This window comes from Lynx canadensis, chromosome A2 (genome assembly GCF_007474595.2).
Source record: "Lynx canadensis isolate LIC74 chromosome A2, mLynCan4.pri.v2, whole genome shotgun sequence".
NCBI lineage: Eukaryota > Metazoa > Chordata > Mammalia > Carnivora > Felidae > Lynx > Lynx canadensis.
The window spans coordinates 162,062,086-162,083,903 of record NC_044304.2 but is presented as its reverse complement, the minus strand read 5'-3'; the positions used below and the strand labels follow the sequence as shown (position 1 = coordinate 162,083,903).

The 21,818-nt window shown below is 46.4% G+C and overlaps 1 protein-coding gene across 3 annotated transcripts in view; it reads right to left on the bottom strand.

Annotated features, from left to right (window-relative positions):
* The window catches only part of LOC115509348 (zinc finger protein 862-like), a 31,540-nt gene extending 10,067 nt beyond the window's left edge, over positions 1 to 21,473 (bottom strand). The window contains exons 1-6 of one of the 3 annotated variants that reach the window (XM_032592477.1): positions 21,290 to 21,473; positions 11,648 to 11,758; positions 9,821 to 9,925; positions 7,230 to 7,546; positions 6,850 to 7,051; positions 5,180 to 5,357 (exon numbers count right to left, since the gene is read on the bottom strand). In XM_032592477.1, coding sequence (XP_032448368.1) covers positions 5,180 to 5,252 — 73 coding nt within the window. In that variant the 5' untranslated portion in view covers positions 5,253 to 5,357; positions 6,850 to 7,051; positions 7,230 to 7,546; ... (1 more) ...; positions 11,648 to 11,758; positions 21,290 to 21,473. Of the gene's footprint in view, positions 1 to 5,179; positions 5,358 to 6,849; positions 7,547 to 9,820; positions 9,926 to 11,647; positions 11,759 to 11,923; positions 12,287 to 21,289 lie in introns of those variants that run through there. The other 2 variants (XM_030308724.1, XM_030308723.1) reach the window with 2 other exon arrangements.
* Between the last annotated feature and the right edge of the window lie 345 nt (positions 21,474 to 21,818).

Here is a 21,818-nt window from a genome sequence, read left to right as displayed (position 1 = left end):
GGCCCTACCCATGAGTCGGCTGAGAGAAGCTGCCTTGGGTCGCTCCCTGTCTCCTGCACAGCCCCCACTGTACAGCAGCTGCCTCCCTACACATCACGTGAGCCATTCGAGCTCCCACTCGTCTCTCACCGAGGCCCTCCTACTAGGTTTTGGTTTCCACCTAGTGGCATGACTTCTTGCCCCCAGCTCTGTGAGTTCTGGCTGTAGCTGATGACCGCGCCCGTAGAAAGGGCAGTGCCCACCTGAAGTGTGTGACCTGCCCCTTGGCGTGGGGTGACACTCTTACTAATAAAAACAAGGGCTACCGCATAGTCCCTATATTGGCAGGTCTACTTCTGTCACTGACAAATACTAGTTTCTTAACAGCAGGGTCTGAGTTTTCTTTTAGGGGGGGAAACAAGAGACATCATCAAATATGACCAAACTCTGAAACCAGAATTTAAAGCATGGAAGTAAAAGCATAGTCGGAAGCTCTGTAGAGTGATAAGTAGCTCGAAATAAGCAAGTCTACGTACGAAAAGGGCGAAATAGGAAAGCATTAAAAACAAAACACAAACCTCTTCTTTTCTCCATAAACAAAGTGACTGTCCTCTACAGGTTCAGTCCTATTGATGAGACAGCGATGAGACCGAGGAGGGTGTGACAGGTGGGGGGGGCCTCCCCTGGAAACATTCTCTCTGTTGAAAAGCTTCAGTCTGTATAATTTAACTGTCAACAACTGACAGAAATTAATATTAAGTTCGACTATATCAAACTGAGACTTTTTTTTGAGAGAGAGAGAGAGAGCGCATGAGCAGGGGAGACGGGCAGACGGGGAGACAGAATCTCAAGCAGACTCCAGGCTCAGCACGGAGCCCAATCCAGGGCTGGATCCCGTGACCCTGGGATCGCGACCTGAGCCAGAATCAAAAATCAGACACTCAACCAACTGAGCCACCCAGGTGCCCCGAGACCTTTTAAAAACAGGTACAATAGTTATAAAATCTGAAAGAACAAATCTACTAACTGTAAACCCTAACAAGAGCAATGGAAGAATTAGCTGGGCTTCCTGAAAGGATCAGAGCAAAAGGAAATCAACAGCAAGAATGTGCTGCGATGCAGCTTGATGACCATCAGACCCCAAAGACCCACCACAGCAACTACAGCATGAACTACAATGAACTACAGCAACAATGAACTACAGCAACATGACCTGATCACATGGGACAGCCAGGCCCCTTTCTCCAGCCAGTTCCCCTGGATGGAGGGAACTAACCGTGACCTCCAGAGAAAGTCTGAAAGAGCCAGGCAAACTAGTAACTTCCAGCAAGGGGGATTGGGGACGGGAGTGGAGACTTCTAGAAAATTCTTGTACTGTTCGAATTCTTAAATAATCTCACCTCATATTTGGTGTTATTATTATTATTATATTAACAATATGATTAGCACAAATCTTGAAAAGAGAGGGAATCCAAGTGCCCATAAACACCTACAAAGCAGGGAATGGAAGGAGTATAAGGCACATGGAATGCACAGAATAGAATAGAAAGAATTTCAGTTTCTCCGTTTTCCAGGTAGATGGTCGGGATTCCCAGGCCTGCTTTCTCACCTGAAAATGCTACTACTACCTGCCGTAGAGGTTTGCTTTAAGGATGAGAGAGAACATACATAAAAGACTCAACACAGGACCAACGCTCAGTAGATGCTCAGTGGACAGCAGAAACCACTGTTATTATTTCCACACAGGAGAATAAAGAAAAACACAGAAGCTTCCTGTAATACCCAGTATAAGCAGATCAGCAGAATATTTGAAGATAAAATATAAGAAGCATTAAAAATGGATGGGAGGGGGTTGGGTGGCTCAATCAGTTAAGCGGCTGACTCTTGATTTCGGCTCAGTCATCATCTCACAGTTTGTGAGTTCGAGCCCACATCAGGCTCTGCGCTTGGGATTTTTCTCTCCTCCTCTTTCTCTGCCCTTCCCCACCCATGCTCTATCTCTCTCTCCCTCAAAAATAAATAATAAGCATATATTTTAAAAGCCTTTAAAAAATGGATGGGAGATTTTTTTTAAGGCTAATAGAACTCCTCTTGGCTGCAAAAATTATAATGGGGTTTTCTTTTTCACAAATTGTGTTCACTCCAAGGAGAAGTTCTTTTTGTAGAAAAACAATTGAGGGGCGCCTGGGTGGCTCAGTCGGTTAAGCGGTCGACTTCGGCTCAGGTCATGATCTCACGGTCCGTGAGTTCGAGCCCCGCGTCGGGCTCTGTGCTGACAGCTCAGAGCCTGGAGCCTGTTTCAGATTCTGTGTCTCCCTCTCGCTGACCCTCCCCTGTTCATGCTCTGTCTCTCTCTGTCTCAAAAATAAATAAAACGTTAAAAAAAATTTTTTTTTAAAAAGAAAAATAATTGAAAGCTAGTACCAAATAATATTGGATTTTCAACTCTTAAAGTACTTGTCACAGGAGAATAAAGTATGGGAGGGAAAAAAACTCACCAAAGCAAAACTAATAGCACCTCCACTGTGTTTCAACACTGTTTTATATCCCAAATACCAGCCCAATGCCCTTTAACACAGGTCATTTTTAAACATACAAATCATTTATGTTTGGCCCCACTTATATTCTCAAGGCTCCTTAAAATACTTTTATTTATTTTTAATTTTATTATTTTTTAATTAAAAAATTTTAATGTTTATTTTTGAAAGAGAGAGAGAGCACGCATGAGCAGGGAAGGGGCGGAGAGAGAGAGACACACACAGAATCCGAAGCAGGCTCCAAGGCTCTGAGCTGTCAGTACAAACAGTTGATGCGGGGCCCAAACCCATGAACTACAAGATCATGACCTGAGCCAAAGTCAGATGCTTAACTGACTGAGCCACCGAGGCGCACGTATTTTATTTTTTTAATATTTATTTTGAGAGAGACAGATAGAGTGTGAGTGGGGGAGGGGCAGCAAGAGGGAGAGGCAGAGAAAGAGAGAGAGAGAGAGTGTGAGTGGGGGAGGGGCAGCAGAGGAGAGCGGAGCGAAGAGAGAGAGAGAGGAGAGAGGAGAGAGAATCCCAAGCAGGCTCCACACTGTCAGCACAGAGCCTGATGTGGGGCTCATTCCCACAAACCGTGAGATCATGACCTGAGTCAAATCAAGAGTTGGGTGCTTAACTGATGGATCACCCAGGTGCCCCTATTTCTAGACTTCTGTACCATTTTAATTTCTCAGACGACTAAAGAGGATGTCCCCATTCTCTATAAAGCCTTCCTGACTCTTGCCTGCTACCCTCAAGCAAAATTAATTGCCCTTCCTCTGATGATACTTATTGTTCATCCAACAGCATAACCAAGACGGGACTGTCCCTTATTTCCCTCAGTTAGCTAGATCTCCCATTCCTAGGGCATCTGGGTGGCTCAGTCGGTTAGGCATCTGACTGTTGGTTTCGGCTCAGGTCATGATCTCACAGTATGGGAGTTCGAGCCCCGCATTAGGCTCTGTGCTGACAGTGCAGAGCCTGCTTGGGATTCTCTCTCTCCCTCCCTCTCTGCCCCTCCCCTGCTTCCTGTCTCTCTCTCTTTCTCTCAAAATAAACAAACTTTAAAAAAAAGAATTAAAAAATATTATATATAAAAAAGATTTCCCCATTCCTAACCGACACAATTCAAAAGAAAATGAGCATGTGCTTATGTCGTATGCTGTCAGCCCGATGGTGGGAGACACCCTGTTGTCAACATCAGTTAGCACTGCTTTCACGACAACGTTCCCAGGGGCTCTGAGGGCAAGGCACGTCACTACTGTGCGTTCCTTTCAAGGAAAACCCAATTTCTCATACGATTGTGTATTTCTTAAAAATGAATTTCCCCTTCATTCTCACTGCTTTTAAACAGTTCTAGGGGCACCTGGGTGGCTCGGTCAGTTGAGCGTATGACTTCAGCTCGGGTCATTATTTTCCAGTTCATGAGTTCAAGCCCCACATCGAACTCACTGCTGTCAGCCTGTCAGCCCAGAGCCGGCCTCGGGTCCTCTGTCCCCCACTTCCGTTCGCCCCAAAATAAATAAATATTAAAAAGTAAAATAACAGTTCTAGAGGTAGTGATGCTCTTTGAAGGCATACTTTGTACAAGTGCCTGGGGCCTAAGGCAGGATTACAACATCTCTTATCACAAGAAACCAGTTTTTACATCACTTCTGAATGTCGGAGAGCCACTTAAAAATTCTGAACAATGAGAACAACAAGCACACAGGTCAGGAATGTCAGAAAATAATCCGTATCTTGGCTGCGCATGAAAGGGCAGGATAAACCAAGGGCTAGGACGTCAGTTGAGTCACAGATATTCTTAGTTCTTACTCCACGGAAGTCACGATACAGATTGCTGCAGGGATTCCTGAGTTCTGTCCAGCGCCCGTTCTGTAAGGTTGGTTATCACATATGCTAGTCAGTAGTAAGAGCTTTAGAAGAAGAAAGTCGCCTTCCCATTTCGATGCCGCATGAGAACCCTGGGTGGAGGAACGGGAAGCAAAGAGAACAAGAAGCAGAGGCAAGAGACAGCACTGTCCCAAGAAGGTAACAAACGCTACTGCGTTCCTCATGCGCCGGTGCCCAACCTAGCGACACTGCGGCCAAAGGCCACCAGCCCTTGCCGGCCCCTGGGCGCGATGCCGCGGGCCTGGCATAGACAGAGGGGAGGGCGCCTCCATGCCTTCGCTCACACCGTCCCTCCCTCTGTCATGTCGGACGCCCTTCCTTCTCCCCGTCCGCCTGGTTTTCCAACTTCAGACTCTGTAAAGGCTTTCCTGGTCCCTCCCTCGGACGCCCAGCAAAATGAAATCACTCTTGTTCAGCGGCCTCAGGGCACTTTTCCCGAACCTCTTTCACGGAGCCTGTGTTACTTTCTAGCTTCTTATTCAAGTGTCTGCTCTCCCCCAAACCTGCCAGCCCCTCAAAAGCAGAAACCTTCCCTGGTGTTCAGCTGGCACGGGGAGGGATTCAGCATGTCTGGTGGAGGGTGAAAGATGGACGGGCGGGAGCGTGGGGAGGGGGTGAGTAGCGTCCCAAAGGGGAGAGAGCTCTGAGGTACAAAAAATATAATCTCTCCGCCAATGTACAGAGAGAGGTAGAAATGGGAAGATGGCCACAAGCCACAGCTGCCCTTGTGGGGTTCCCATGTCAGATGGTGGTGGCAGACAAGGGTCTACGTGAGTCTTTACCCAGGGAAGCCAACAGCTCATAATTCATCCGCATCACGTCTCTGTACAGCTCCTTCTGCCGCTTGACTAGCATGCCCCACTCCTCCCGGGTGAAATACACCGCCACATCCTCAAACACCACCGGGAGCTCCTCAAACACCACAGGAACCTCCTCAAACAGCCCCTCTTCAGAAGGATCCTGCAACAAAGAGCAGCAGTCACTCAACACGCCTCTTATGCCAGACACCCAGCGGGATGCTTTCAAGGTCCTTCGTAAGGACCTTCTCAAGGCCCGTCTCTCTTGGGAGGCTTGCCAAGAGGCCCAGATGTACTCTGAGGCAGCAATGTACCCAGCCAAAGTCAAAGAAGCAAATTTGCGAGGCCCAGAGTTAGTAGGTGAAAAACCAACCAAACAAACAACAAAAAACCAAATGAGCCTCAGTCTGATCCTGGGTCTCCTAGGAGGAAATAAAAGTGCTGAAGAACAGGGGTCCTGGAAGAGCTTATGACTGCACCCCTCCCTGTAAGGTTCTAAGGGGCTGCCTTCTATTCATCCGTGACTACAATGATGACCGTCTGCCTCCAGGAGCACCTGCTAAGATTTCCCACTGGGATGGGAAGGAAGAAGAAGTCGTACAGAAGAACGAAAGATGCTTATATTCAGTGACGAGGTTTACACGTGCCTTCCTGCTAAAGGAATTCAGGTTATAAATGGTTAGACATATTTATTAGCTCCTAATACCAAACACTAGACGGAATATGAACATGAAGAGAATGAGCTCTGTTGCTTTTCCAGATTCTGGAAAAACCCACGCTTACTAACTTTAGCTGGGCCCTTCTCATGTTAGGGATGAGGAACATCTGAGCTATTCTCGTTGGAAGTAGAGGGGTACTCCAAATGACTTCTAGTAAAATCCTGCTCGTGTGAAATAGCTGAGAAATGGCAAAGGACCCCGTAACTCAAAACTCTAGTGAACGCAGTTTCCTTGCGGCCAACTTTGCAAAGAGCTAGAGACCGACTGAGTGCCCGCAAGGTGAGAGCCAGAGAGGTTCGGGACCTGCCGGTGCGCAGGGGGCGGGAGGGAGTGCCAGCTGGCAGCCACGCTCTGGCACAGGTGGACTGTGGCCACGTCAGTCCCCCTGACGCTGTTTCCTCCCAACAAGACGAGTTTAATCTGACCCGCTCCACCGGCCTTAGGGCAGCATCAAAACCCTTACATAAGAGAACGGGCGTGGAGAGATTTTACAGTTTCAAAGGGCTACCTGATTCCAAAGTCAAAGCTGAAAAACTTTTAGAAGTTAAGTATTTAAGAGTTCTGTGGTTGTTTTGTGGTCGTGTATTATCTTCTTGAGTTCTGCGACTGTTTTGGATTCTGGATAAAGATCAGTGTTCTGAATTTAGATGTTCCCTTTATATCAGGAGTTAGAATGTTCTGTCCCACTAATTATGTTTTGTTGTCTGCAAAAGGAAATGAGAACAACAGGGGTGCTGTCTTAAATACATGAGATAATACACGTAGAGCACATAAAATAATGCCTACTACGTTATCGGCACGTTAGGTTATGATAACAGTATAATGTTAGCAGCAGGCGTAGCTACTATAATCTCCCCATCATCGTCATGCAAAATATGTTGCTCTTAGTACAGAATCCTTCCCCTGGAGACACAGCAATCATTACAAACACATTACCTGGCCGCAGGGTTCGGCAGCGTCATTACACAAAATGTTAACATTTGAGGCGCTGTAGATACCATCAGCAATTTCTTTTGCCTCAATTCAGAAATGCAGTCGAGATACAATGCAGGAATTGTTCCATCCTCTCTCGGGTCCTCCAGTTCAGCTCTGGAGCCGGGCAGGAGCTGGGCCATGTTCTCATAGGCTCCCAGAGGCCCTGGGGGGTACAATATGGGATAATCTGCCGTGAAGAGGTGCTCCGGGCTGGCCAGAACATCTCCGGATTCATCTCGGATGCTCTGGAGACGGGCTGCCCAGATGGGGTCCCGTGCTGCCAAGGCATTGACGCAGAACAGGTGAGCTTTGCTCTTGGCGTGGTATTTGAGCGTCTCTACCTTGAATGGTCCTGTGTAACCTTCGATTAATCTTGACCGTTTGTCCCTGACAGACGGGTATTCTCGGCAGGCAGAGCAGAAGAGAGCCGTCTGCTCCTCGTTCATGACCAACCACGGGAACTGCACAAACCAAGACTTCTGGATAGACCGGGGTTTCAAGGGTTTTTTGCTTCTTCCTGTACAGTCTCCCTCAGTGTTGCCAGGCTCCGTGCTGAAGTGGGAAAGACAGGCTTTCTTCTGAGGCGGCAGGTACGGTCCGGCTTCTGCGGCCGGACTCCGCCCGTCCCCTTCTTCCACGCAGCCCATCTGGTTTTTCCCTTTAGAGAAAAGAGACCAGTGGAATTTGGTCTGAGGTCCTGTAGTTAGAGCCACTGCCACCCATGAAGCCTCTCAGTGTATCAAACACGAAAGCTGGAAGTCACACCCAAGAGTGACACAGGCTCTACTCGGAATTTTCTTCCAGACCCCCAGCGCCCCAGGGCCCACCTCAGCTGACCCAGAAGAAAATCAGAGGAGCTTTAAGCAACTCCCCCTTTTTTTTTTAATTTAAATTTTGGCTTGGCCAAAAAGACCTCTGCAATTTCATCTTTGCAACCCAAGATACGGGCACAATCTTCAGAAGTTCAAGCTTATTTATGGATAAGAACGCAAACTGATAAAATGTCAGTTAATGAAGATATTAAAGCCAAATCCTGCAACTCCATCCTCAGCAGGAACCCCCTTCCATGGTACCCTGGCACACAGACGTCTGCACTCCGCTCGCGCATCTTTAGAACCAGGGAACGACCAACCTCCTGGGTAGTTTTTGTCCCCAGAGTTTGCCTTAAACCACGATCCATTTGTAAGTACTTTCCACCCAGGGGTGCTATGTCAGCCCTCCAGAGAAACACAAGCCCTCTCCCACACCACAGCCCTTCCAAGAGGCGAAAACTCTCATCAACTCACACAGATCTTCTTCCTCAAGCTAAACTAGAAGTTTCTTTATTCACGCCTTAGTCGACGCAACTTACAGCTTTCGCAGCTCTAACTCCCCTTGAGCCATTTCTTGTGCATAATAAGCACAGATGCCCAGTGGCCAAGGACTCCATGGTACTTGCTCCAGGCCAACAGTCCAGTCTACACATCCGGAGCTCACCCAGGAGCACAAAGCGGCTAATGAAGAGTAAGCAGGCTCAAAAGAAAGAGCCAAGCATTGGAAAACAAAATAAAACAAATTGGTATCTATGAAGTCTCGGGCTCCCTGTGGTCCATCTGAGACAGATCGTGAGGGAGAGTAGACTCCTGTGATTCGACTCCCGGAACAGCTTGTTCCGCCTCCCTTTTCTCCAGCATTGGGGGCTGGGTAACTCAACCACCTCATACAATGACACGATGTCACCTGGTCTGACTCTAGCCAAGCCAGTCCCTCAACAGGACGGGCTTATCAAAGGAGAAGAGCCAAAATAAATCCTAGAACTTAGCAGACATCTGTCCATTCACTCAGTGATTACTTAATGTGCAACTGCTATGTGCCAGGCATTGTTCTTAGCACTGGGAATACAGGAGTCAGTAAGACAAAGTCATGCCGTCGTGGAACTTAGAATATATAACTGCAAATCAACATATACTCTCAGGCAGAAATAAAGAGAGGGCCACCTGGTGGCTCAGTCGGTTAAGCATCCGACTTGGGCTCAGATCATGACCTCACGGGTCGTGGGTTCGAGCTCCGCATCAGGCTGTGTGCTGACAGCTCAGAGCCTGGAGCCTGCTTCAGATTCTGTGTCTCCCTCTTCTCTCTCTGCGCACTCCCCTCCCGCTCGTGCCCTGTGTCTCCCTCTCTCAAAAATAAACATTAAAAACATAAAAACATTATAAACAATAAAAAAACATTAAAACAATAAAACATTAAAAAACATAAAAAATAAACATTAAAACATTTAAAAACAATAAACAAAAAAAAAAAAAAAAACACCTGCCTGGGTGGCTCGGTCACTTAGGCTAAGGCATCTGACTTTGGCTCAGGTCATGATCTTGCAGTCCATGAGTTGGAGCCTGTGCAGACGGCTCAGAGCCTGGAGCCTGCTTCGGATTCTGCATCTCCCTCTCTCTCTGACCCTCCCCATTCATGCTCGGTCTCTCTCTGTCTCTCAAAAATGAATAAATGTTTAAAAAAAATTTTTTTTAAAACATTAAGAAATGGTTTAGGGGCGCCTGGGTGGCTCAGTCGGTTAAGCATCCGACTTCACCCGGGTCACGATCTCACGGTCCGTGAGTTCCAGCCCCACGTTGGGCTCTGGGCTGATGGCTCAGAGCCTGGAGCCTGCTTCCGATTCTGTGTCTCCCTCTTTCCCTGCCTTTCCACCATCATGCTCTGTCCTCTCTCTGTCTCAAAATAAATAAACGTTAAAAAAAAAAATAAGAAATGGTTTAAAAAAATAAAGAGAATGTTGGAGAATGATGTGTATATGTCAATACACTGGGGAAGGACAGCATTCTCATGTGAGCTGGAGGACAGCAGGGAGAGGCCAGGGATAGACAGGAGTCCTGGTGCCCAGCTTTCTGCCCCCTCTCTCCAGCTAAGTACCCCTCCTCCCATGCGGGTCCACACTCACCTGGATGGTGGCTCAGGACATTCCTCTGGCCCTGGGCACTGCCCACCCATGGCTCTGGCCCTCGCTCAAACTTGTAGAACAGTTCTGGGTTGGCATAGTTTGGTCCTGAGTCAGGAACAGGAGAAGCACTTATGAAGTCTTAGATCCCGGTCACAACGTTAAGGAAGGGTCTGTCTGGGACCTTCCCCTCCGCACTGTAAGATAATTGGTCAAGGGCACAGGTAGGAATCTTGATACTTCAGCATGGTGGTTTGGAACTCAGATATCCATGAGGCTCCTAAAAGAATGGGGGACTAAGTGAATGCAGTGAGGGGTACAGTGTCCCTCTTGGAGGCTAAAGGGTTTGAAAACTACTCCTGGTTTCAGAACAGAGACTCACAAACCCAAATGCTGAGAGGGGCCAGGCCAACAACGTAACTGAGGAAAGCAGGCCGGGTGGGGAGGCTGTGGCCCACCCGTGTGGGGTACAGCTGCCGCTCCCCTCGGGAACGCAGGGTCAGCGCTGCCAGGCTGTACTGCTTTTAAAGAGAAACCAGAAATCATAATTCCATGTAAAAACTCCCCATGGTGAAATATTAACAAATTAAATGTTGTAAAGGAACCACCTGGCATGCTCAGTGGGAAGAGCCCGCAGCTCTTGATCTCAGGGTCTTGAGTTTGAGCCCCACGTTGGGTCTAGAGACTACTTATGTAACCTTAAAAAAATTAGGGCGCCTGGGGGGCTCAGTCGGTCAAGCATCCTACTCTTCGTCCCAGGTCATGATCTCGTGGTCCGGGAGGTTCGAGCCCCACGTCAGGCTCTGTGCTAACAGTTCAGAGCCTGGAGCCTGTTGCAGATTCTGTGTCTCCCTCTTTCTCTGCCCCTCCCCGTTCATGCTCTGTCTCTCTCTGTCTCAAAAATAATAATGTTAAAAAAAAAAAAACTTAAAAAATAAAAAATATTGTAGAGAAACCAAGCAAAAGTGATGAAAGCAGAATAAAGGCCCGTGAGCCGCGACTCTGCAACTTTTGGTTTAAAAGAACCGGCAGTTTTCCAACTGGGTTTGGCAGGCCTGGGAGAACCCGCTGTAGCCCCTGCGCCCACAGAGAGCTGCCTGTGGCTCCCGCAGCCTTAGACGGGGCGGGGGGGGGGCCGAGATGACAAGAAGAGAAAGGCGTGTCACATGGTCGTCCAAGTGAATTGAGAAATAGCACATACGTTGTACACACGTGTTGAATTACAATCACGTCTGTCTGTGGCACGGAAAGTCTGCCCACAGAAGCAGAGAAAGGACATTCAGAAAATAGAAAAGGTGAAATACACCTACATGGGCACAAAGTTTTAAGTGCCTTTAGCTCCTTAAGCCTCTACGACGGCCCTACGAAGGAAACCAAGACTTATAATGTGAAAGTTGGGTCGAAGGCACACCAGAGTCACATGGTGGGGGCTGGGCCTGGGCCCAGATCTCCACAGGCCAGATGATGCTCCTGCTTCCAACACTCACTACCTCCAGTGTCCTGTGGGCACCTGAAACAAAATCCACCCTGCAGCTCCACCCACCACAGGCCGGGCTTCCTGCTGGCACCGTGTGATACGGTAAGGCATCAAGGTCCAGCCCTGACATGCTCCAGTTCCCCGCTTCTCTTGGCCAACGTACGAGAAGGAGAGAAAGGGTGGTGCGTGAATCTGTGCAGTTAAGTTACATAAGGGGCTGCGCAGGTGAATGGTGTAAACAGGCCTGAAAAAAATGGTAGGATTCCAGAAAAATTCTCCAGTACGGCAGAGTCGGATAGAGTTGGAATGCTGACCTAGACCGAGGCGGTGGGGAAGCGAACAGGGGCCCATACCTAGTGGTGCCACCACTTGTCGGAACCACAGATCTCCTTCTGTTGCTGACTCAGCAGCATCCATTCCCCCTGAAGCAAGTATACAGTGATGTCATCAAAGGTCACAGGAGCCTGGAGGGAAAAATGACACCTGCTAAGCACCAATTTCCTCCTCTGATGAATCTTCCGCACCTGTGTTCACACCCCCTGAGGGCACCTGTGCTCTGGGAACCTATCAAACTAGAGGAGGGGCATCGTCAATCTACATATAAGACCTAAAGACCCCACCTCTCTCACCTCCTGGTCCACAGGAAGGGCCACACACCGAAACAACTGTCATGGAGAAGGCTGACTCAGGAACTCCGTCATCCTTTCCTGGCACCCTCCTCGCCTGCCACAGTACCCGGTATTCTCAGCCAGTGCCTCAGCAACAACCTAGGGCACATTCTTGTGCAAAATCTTGAACATGGTAAGGAAGACGTATCTAATTTCTGGAAACAGTCGAAAGTCCTTCAGAACTATGTCTGCCGATGAAGTCAGTGATTAGGACAGGCAAAGGTTTACAGTGGAGAACTATATATCCCATGGAGCTTGTAAAATAGCTCTGTTCTGTGGGGCGCCTGGGTGGCTCAGTCGGTTGGGTGTCCGACTTCGGCTCAGGTCATGATCTTGTGGTCTGTGAGTTCGAGCCCCGTGTTGGGCTCTGTGCTGACAGCTCAGAGCCTGGAGCCTGTTTCAGATTCTGTGTCTCCTTCTCTCTCTGACCCTCCCCGTTCATGCTGTCTCTCTCTGTCTCAAAAATAAATAAACGTTAAAAAAAAATTTTTTAAATAGCTCTGTTCTGCCAAAAAGGAGTCCAGGGATCAGAAAATATTTGGGGGGAGCTCTGGTGTAAGACGGTGGATTGAACAAGTACACTGAATTCCTGCATCCTCCCTGTGAATTAAGATACCCTCCCTGGGGCCCTGCATGGCTCAGTCACTTGAGCTTCCTGCTGCGGCTCAGGTCATGATCTCGCGTTTCGGAGCTCGAGCCCCGCAGCGGCTCTGTGGCGGATGGCTCGGGGCCTGGAGCCTGCTTTGGATTCTGTGTCTCCTTTTCTCTCTCTGCCCCTCCCCCGCTGTGCTCTGTCTCTGTTGTCTCTCAAAAATAATAAATAAATGTAAAAAAAAAAAAATGTTTTTTTAAAGACACCGCTCCCTGCCAAAACACTCCAAAAGAAAACACCCAAAGGATAGGAAACAGACAAGGAGGGAGGTGGAGGAGACAGAAGCAATAGGATTTTGGAAACTGAAAAGTAATAAAAAGTAGTAACTGAGCAGTACCCAAAGAAATCAAATCCTCGCCCAGCAGTGGGCAAACGAGAAACGACCCATTTATACCACAAAATCCAAAAAAAAGGCTCAGAAACGCAGTGCCGAGAACCTCCGCCTGGGAGTGAAGGCAGCAAGGGTAAGACAACAAGAATGGGGGGAAAGCTGTTCGCCAAGAAATGCCTGCCCAGATTCCCCTGCAAGGCTCAGTGCTGACAAGCCCCCCCCCCCCCCCCCCCCCCCGCCTTCCACGGACTCTGGGCTTCCAGTTAGAATTTTGGTTTCTGACTATTAAGCGTCCGACCATTAGCTGGACTATCAGACATCTGCAGAAAGGTTCTTGCAGATGGTGGCAGGGAGAGGAGGCAGGTTGGAACTGAGGAAATGAATGTGAGGCATGGAAAAGAAAACTTTTCCAAAACAAAACTATCATCATAGCCCCAGAGAGGGAAGAATCCGCGGCCATGCAACAAACCATTATAAAAGAAATCATCAGAAAAGGAAATAGGCAGAAAACATTGCTCCGTTTATCCTTTAATTTCATACCCCGAACATGTATCACTTAGTCTGATAAAGAAAATTATTAACAAAATATAAATTCCCCACCGCCAAAGCAAAACAACATTTTGGGAAATAGTATCTTTGGGGTAAGTAGAAGGCCTTCCAGAGTGACAACTGTGAAGGGGACACGGTTTATTTCCGTTTATGACAAGTTCTAGTACATTTGTCTAAAATTGCCTTGTAACTTTATGGTCAGATTTCGGCAGTGAAATATCTATTTTAACTCAACAGTCAAAGCTTCTTGAGAAAAATAAATACAGATAGTTCTTATCACTCACTGTTGAGCTGGATACTTAAAAAATAATTTGACTGCTTTTCTTATGAGTTAATACGTGTTCACCGCAGAAAATTTAGACATGAGCAGAAAAATGTTTAAGATCACCCACAATCCCCTTACTAAAAAAGATTACTATTGACACCTGGTATGTAAACTTACAGTCTTTCACCTAAGAATATGTATGAATGAACAATTTTAAAAACAAAAATGGTTTGGAAACACAATGGTCCAAAATCTTTGGGACACAGCAAAAGCAGTTCTAAGAGGGAAGTTTATAGCAATACAGGTCCTACCTCAAGAAGAAAGAAAAATCTCAATCTAATCTTATCCTTAAAGGACTAGAAAAAGAAGAACAAACAGAGCCCAAAGGAAGGAAATAATAAAGACCAGAGTGGAAATAAATGAAATACAAAGAAAAGAAAAGATCAATGAATCTAAGAGCTGATTCTTTAGAAAGGATAAACAACATTGATAAACCTTTAGCCAGACTCATCAAGACAAAAAGCAAGAGGACTTAGATAAATAAAATCAGGAATGAAAGAGGAGAAATAACAATGGATACCCCAGAAACACAAAGGATTACAAGAGAATACTATGAAAAGTCGTATGTCAACAATTGAACAACCTAGAATAAATAGATAAATTCCTAGAAACATACAATCATCCAAAACTGAATCTGGAAGAAACAGAAAATTTGAACAGACTGATTGCTAGTAATTAAATTTATTCAGTAATCAAAAAACTCCCAACAAACAAAAGTCCAGGACCAAATGGCTTCACAGGTGAATCTACCAAACATGTAAAGAAGAATTAAAACCTATTCTTCTCAAAATTCTAAAAGACAGTAAGGAAAAAAAAACTTCCCAATTCTTACTGAGGCCAGCATTAACCAAAACCAGACAAGGGCACTACAAAAAAGAAACTACAGACCAATATACCTGACAAACAAAGATGCAAAAATTCTCAAGAAATAGTAGCAACAGAATTCAACAATACATTAAAAGCATCCATTCAGCACAATCAAGTGGGGATTTATTCCAGTGATGCAAGGATGACTGAGTATTTGCAAATCAATCAATTGATGCATCACATTAACAAACAGAAGGATAAAGCCATATCTCAATAGATGCATTTGACATTTGACAAAATAAACATCCTTTCATGATAAAAAACTAACAAGTAGGCTTAGAGGGAACGTATACCAACATAATAAAGGCCATATGTGAAAAATCCACAGTTAACATCATATTTAATGATGGAAAAACTGGAAGCTTTTCCTCTAAGATCAGAAATAAGATGTAGATGTTCACTTCCACCACTTTTATTCAACATAGTACTAGAAGTCCTAGCCACAGCAATCAGACAAGCAAAAAAAAAAAAAAAAAAAAAAATAGAAGGCATCCAAATTGGTAAGGAAGAAGTATAGCTATCACTATGTGCAGATGACATGATATTACACATAGAAAACCCTAAAGACTCCACCAAAAAGCTATTAGAATTAATAAATGAATTCTGTAAAGATGCAGAATATAAAATTAATATACAGACATCTGTTGCATTTCTCTATACTAATAACAAAGTAGCAGAAAGAGAATTATGAAAACAATTCCACTTACATTGAACCAAAAAGAATAAAATGCCTAGGAATAAATTTAACCAAAGAGGTAAAAGACCTATACTCTGTAAACTATAAGACAGTGATCAAAGAAATGAAGACAACACACACACACACACACACACACACACACACACACACCACGGAAAGATATACCATGCTCATGGACTGAAAGAATCAATACTGTCAAAATGTCCATATTACCCAAAGCATCTACAGATTCAATGCAATCCATATCAAAACACTAACACCACTTTTCACAGAACTAGAACAAAGAATCCTAAATTGTATGGAACCACAAAAAGACCCAAATAGCCAAAGCAATCTTCAGAAAAAAAGACCAAAGCTGGAAGTATCACAATCTCAGATTTCAAGATATACTACAAAACTGTATTAATCTAAACAGTATGGTAGTGGCACAAAAACAGACACATAGATTAACAGAACAGGACAGAAAACCCGGAAATAACCCCCCTTGTATATGGTCAATTAATTTGTGACTAAGGAGGCCAGTATACACAATGGGGGAAAAGACAGACTTTTCAATAAATAGTGCTGGGAAAACTGTATAACTACATGCAAAAGAATGAAACTGGGCTACTCTCTTACACCATACACACACAAAAAATCTCAAAGTGGCTTAAAGACCTAAATGTGAGAACTAAAACCATAAACTCCTAACAGAAAACATAGGCAGTATCTCTTAGACAACAAGCCTTAGCAACATATTTACAAGATGTCTCCTCAGGTAAGGGAAATAAAAGTAAAACTAAACTGTTGGGACTGCACCAAAATAAAAGGTTTTGCACAGTGAAGGAAACCATCAATAAAACAAAAAGGCAACCAGTGAATGGGAGAAGATATCTGTAAATGATGTATAAAGAGGTTAATATCCAAAATACATAACGAACTTACAGAACTCAACATCCTAAAAAAAAAAAAAGAACTAACTAAAAAATGAGCAGACACGGGGTGCCTGGGTGGCTCAGTCGGTTGTGTCTGACTTTGGCTCAGGTCATAATCTCATGGCTCACAGTTCGAGCCCTGCATCCAGCTCTGTGCTGACAGCTCAGAGCCTGGAGCCTGCTTCAGATTCTGTCTCCATCTCTCTCTCCCCCTCCCGTTCTCGCACACTGTCTCTCTGTCTCTCTCTCAGATATAAATAAACACTAAAAATATTTTTTAAATGAGCAGAGGATTTGGATAGACATTTTTCCAAAGAAGACATACAGATGGTCAACGGACACATGAAATAATGTTCAACATCAGTATCATCAGGGAAATGCAAATCAAAGAACAATGAGATATCACCTTGCACCCCGGCCAGAATGGCTAGTATCAAAAAGACAAGAAATCACAGGGGTACGTGGCTGGCTCAGTCAGTAGAGCACACAACTCTCGGGGTTGTGAGTTCAAGCCCCACACTGGGTGTAGAGATTACTTAAAATAAAAACAAAAAAACAAGGTAAGAAATAACAAGTACTGATAGGATACGCAGAAAAGAGAGCACTCGTGCCGTTTGCGACGTAAATTGGTGCAGGCCATTGTGGAAAACAATACAGAGATTCTATACTATACGGAGATTCTAAACAGAAATACTATATATCAGCCATATAATCAACCATATCAATATCAGCCATAAAAAAGATGAGATCTTGCCATTTTGACAACATGGGTGGATCTAGAAGGTATTATGCTAAGTGAAATAAGTCAGACAAGAAAGACAATAGAATATGACTTACCTAAAGTGGAATTTTAGTGGAATCTAAAAAAGAAAGCAAAGTAACAAAAAACTGAAACAGACTCATAAACACAGAGAACAAACTGGTGGTTGCCAGAGGGATGGGGGGATGGCAGTGGGAGAAACAGGTGAAGGGGATTAAGAGACACAAACTTCCAGTCATAAAATAATAAGACATGGGGCTGAACAGTACGGAACGGAGAATATTGTCAATAATATTTAATAATGCCGTGCAGTGGCAGATGGTAACAACACTTGCAGTGAGCGCTGAGTCACGTGTAGAATTGTCCAATCACTATGTTGCATTCCTGAAACTAATAAAAACATAGGATGGCAGTGGTACTTCAGTAAAAAAATATTTTTTAATAGAATTGCCCTGCCAAATGTGCATGTTTGAAGTAACTATTGCACTCAGAGTGTCTTCCAATGCAAAATGTGATTATATTTCCAAAATCCTGCTGGAGGATGCGCTCCGCTAAAACAAGGCAGTCAGACAGCAAAGGGGTACACATAAGATATGGTCTAAGGGGAGCCAACAGGGGGAAGGGGGAAGAGGATGCTTGAGGTTAGACTGAAGGCAGAACCCGGGTGATTACTGTGCCCCAGGACTAGCAAGCAAGCTGTTCCAACAGGACAGGTTGGACTTGTAACCAAGGACAAGCAAGGCTCCCTATTCACACCCACCCCTTCCCTTTCTTCTCCTGAGGGAACAGGTGGGCTTCTAATGAAAGCCAACGGGCCCATTACTTCAGCATCCACAGGATGAAGGGAATGACCAGGACTGAATGCTTAGATAATAAAGAAGTATCTTCCCAACAAGAGTGATTGCCCTAACTCTGCTATCTCTCTTTGAGCCAATATTATGGCAAGAACCTTCTGATTCCAATTGATGTCCATGTAAAGAAACACAAATCTTCAATAAAGGCAATTATTTACCTATATATAAAGCAAAGAGTATCTCTGGATGTTCTATTTTAGTGGTTCCCTCTGTCTATACGGCAGCTCTGACTTAGCCCAGCACCAAGTTCCCTTGATCTGAACTAACCCACCTTCCTAACTTGAGCTCTGTGTATTGCCGGACCTGGAATCTCTACTGCAGACAGATTAGTGCCATTGCAATCACTTAACATGTCTTGCGTCTTTCTCCTTCTACACTCTTTCCTCCTTCTACACACCCGACCTTTAGATTCCCTGACTCCGCCTACTTCCTTGTACCTACTCATCAGTTCCTATTCACATTCCGCCTCTTTTGCGAGGGGATTGCCTAACCATGTGGTCCACGCATTTCTCTTTCTCCTGAGCAAGGAAGCCTCTGTATCTCTCATGGAGCTGGAGGTACTCAGGAACCTATGCTGATTGGCTTATGTTATGACCTCCTTCACCATTACCTACCCCTTCCCCCCACCACATTATATGCAAAGTATTTCACAGGCTCTTAATTATTTCATTCCAAATACATTTATTAGTTGTTTCTCATGGGCTTGGTGCATGGTGATCCTAAGACATGGAAAACACTATCACTATTGTCCAGATTAAAATCTCTTGGGAGCTGAGAGACACCAGTAAGTGTAATAATAGAACTGGGTCTAGAGAAAAGGGAGATAGGGAGTGAGCACTTCCATGGACAAGGCAGAAGGGGCAGGAACCAGAAATGCTGAGGCAGTAACTATACACACAATAAATACCCCTATGTGGCAGCACTAAAATACAGTCTCCCAGAGGGCACATGGGGTGTCAGACTGCGAGCTCCAGAGCATTCATAACCTCTAGCAAAGGGATCCTGTAGCAACGCTACTTTATGAGTCATTCATTCCAAAAATACTGAGAACTTATTAAATGCCACACGCTGCTCCATTGTCCTAACTGGGGATACAACAGAGAGCAAAGTCAGCACATGTGAGAATAACAATTGTGAGAATTATATAGTGATAAAGGCTGGGAAGAAAATAAAACAGGATAATGGGAGAGAGTGATGGCGAAAAGTCTTTGACTTCTTTCCTTTATTCTGCCAGTGACATGTAAGATACCCCCACCCAATCCATAGGCCAAGATTGCTGTTAGTTAACAAATATCACAAATAGTACCAAAGGAAGATACTATTAACCGACCAAGCTACCTCAAGTGGACACCCAGTCTTCCAGCCTTGAGCCAAAAAAAAAAAAAAAAAAAAGATACTCAGAATGGAACTTTAGCAGACATTGCACCCAGCCTAGTTACTGCCACTCATGTGCAAGACATCTAACACTGCCAGTGTTTGCAGTCGCTTTATTTCGTCTTTGGATAACCTTCCATTTCCCAGGTTAGAAAACTGATGCATTGGAAGGGTGAGCATCTTCTGGAGACACCCTACAATCAAGATTAGAATCAAGAGTGAAAGTTCCAGTCCCCAAGGGGGGTTTTCATTAGTGGTTTGGGCCTGGACGGGAACATCACATTTCTCCCCTACCTCCCAATTGTTGGCGTTTCTCTCTTCTCCCATTAAATGCTAAGAAAGCCTACAACTAAACAGAATAGTTTGAGATCAACCTCAAATTGCTAATTTCAATTTCCAACAATCCTTCTTCCACAGTACACTTTGCTCCCCAAACTCAGGTTAGTTGAAACTAATCAGGGGATATTCCCTGAGGGTACGGGCCATTTCCTTGACTACTTTGATATCCCCTACAGTGGTTATCGTGAGGCTTGGCACATGGTTCACCTTCAATCTTCTTTAGTTGGGTTCTGTTGAGCTTGTCTCACACTGTTTACTTGGGTTGTTTCATCTGTTACATAATGCATCACTGTAGCTTGTGGAGGAGAGGGAGTGTGGAAGAGAGACTTAAGCAAGGGGTAACTTCTTTTGTAACTCATTCCTTCCCAGCCTTTCCAGAAGAAGCTACAGCGTGGAAATAACCTCATTATCTTTCTCTTTTGTCTCTGGGACAGCGCTTTCAGGCTTGTCCTAATTATTTTATTTTTTTTAACATTTATTTATTTTTGAGACAGAGAGAGACAGAGCATGAACGGGGGAGGGGCCAGAGAGAGAGGGAGACACAGAATCGGAGCAGGCTCCAGGCTCTGAGCTATCAGCCCAGAGCCCGAAGCAGGGCCCGAACTCACGGACCGAGAGATCGTGACCTGAGCCGAAGTCGGAGGCTCAAACCGACTGAGCCACCCAGGCGCCCCTTGTCCTAGTTATTGAAGTCAGTAACTCTCTCCCACAGAGAGCTCTTTGCGGAAAGTGATCTTCTTCGTGTTTATCCTGTATTCCACCATTTAGCTCACAGTAGACCACAGACCGCATATGTTTATTAAGTGAATTTCTTTTTTAAAAGGACTCAATACACCCTTGAAAACATATGTGGAGGGAATTCCCTCTGTGCCAAAGAAGAAATAAAAATTGGCAGCAGGCTGCCAAGAACATCCAGAAAGATCTTAGTCCCAAGAGGCTGCCACGGTCTCCAAGTCAGATGCCTACAACCGAGTTGGTCTTCTGACACTGCCTCTAGCAATCCCGTCAAAGCCACTGAACTCTACCCTCAAGCACTTTCTCCCATCTTTTGTTCCAACTCACAGCCTCCTACCCCAAGCCTGAAGCCAGTTTACGGAATATGCTTCTGGGCAGTGCTCGGATACTCCACGAAGTAGATAAGCCAGTAACTTTTAAGTGGGCAAGAAATATGCCGGATGCCTTCTCTTTTTCCTCTCAGCCCTTTCTTGGGAAGGGGGATCTAGTCAGGGCCAAACCTTCACCCTGCTTCTCGGTAATCCCTACCCCCGGCCTTCCACTACGGTTTTAGCCAGCCTTAAAACATGCTGGGCCTCTTCAAAACTCCCAGCAGAGTGTGGGGAAACAGGAAGCACTTCTGCATCACTACCCTGAGTCGGTCACCCACCCCAGCATCAACCGGGCGGCCACAGGGCAGAGGGCGGCTTGGCCACCGGGAGAGGGAAGGGGGGCCGAGAGGCTGCGCGGGACTCCCGCTCCTCCCCGCCACACCCGCCCGGAGAAGGCCGCCCAAGTGTGGAGAACGAGGCGGCGGGCGAGCGGGCGAGTCGTTCCCTGCAAGGATGGCTCATCTGCGGGGACTCCGCCCAACCGCCCGCCTCGCCGGAGCCCAGGTCAGGGATCTACACGGGAGGGGAGTGGGCGGCCCCAGGGCCCTTCCAGGCCTACCTTCCCCGACTCCCTGGGCTCCATGGCCCTGCTTGAGGTGGCCCGTGCTGACCCCGCCACTGCCTCCAGGCCGCCCCCTCCCCCCGCGGCCTGGCCTGAGGATGCCGCCGCCGCGACCACCTTGGGGACCGGGGCCCCCGGAGGGCTGGACGCCCCGGCGGGGAGGGCGCGCGGCCGAGAACCGGCTCCCCCACGTCGGGAGGGCGGTAGCGCTCCCGATGCCGGGAGAGGCGAGCAGCGCGGACTAGCGCCGTGTCGGGCGAGCCGCTTTACGGCAGCCGCCTGGCCCGAGACGGCGGGGCATCACGGGAAGCGTAGTCCGGCCTAGTTCAGTGGCTCTCAGCCGCTATTGGCTCCCGAAATGCTGGACCCTGATTGGACGCCGAGCAGCTCGCTCCCTGCCCTTCCCGCCGCGCTTGAGGGTTTGAAAGGTGACATCCCCACCACGCTCTCCCAGATCTTGCGTTAAAGGCAAACAGATCTCCCTGGGCTGTGAGAATGCCTGTTCTTGGGTCTGTCCCCTCGCATT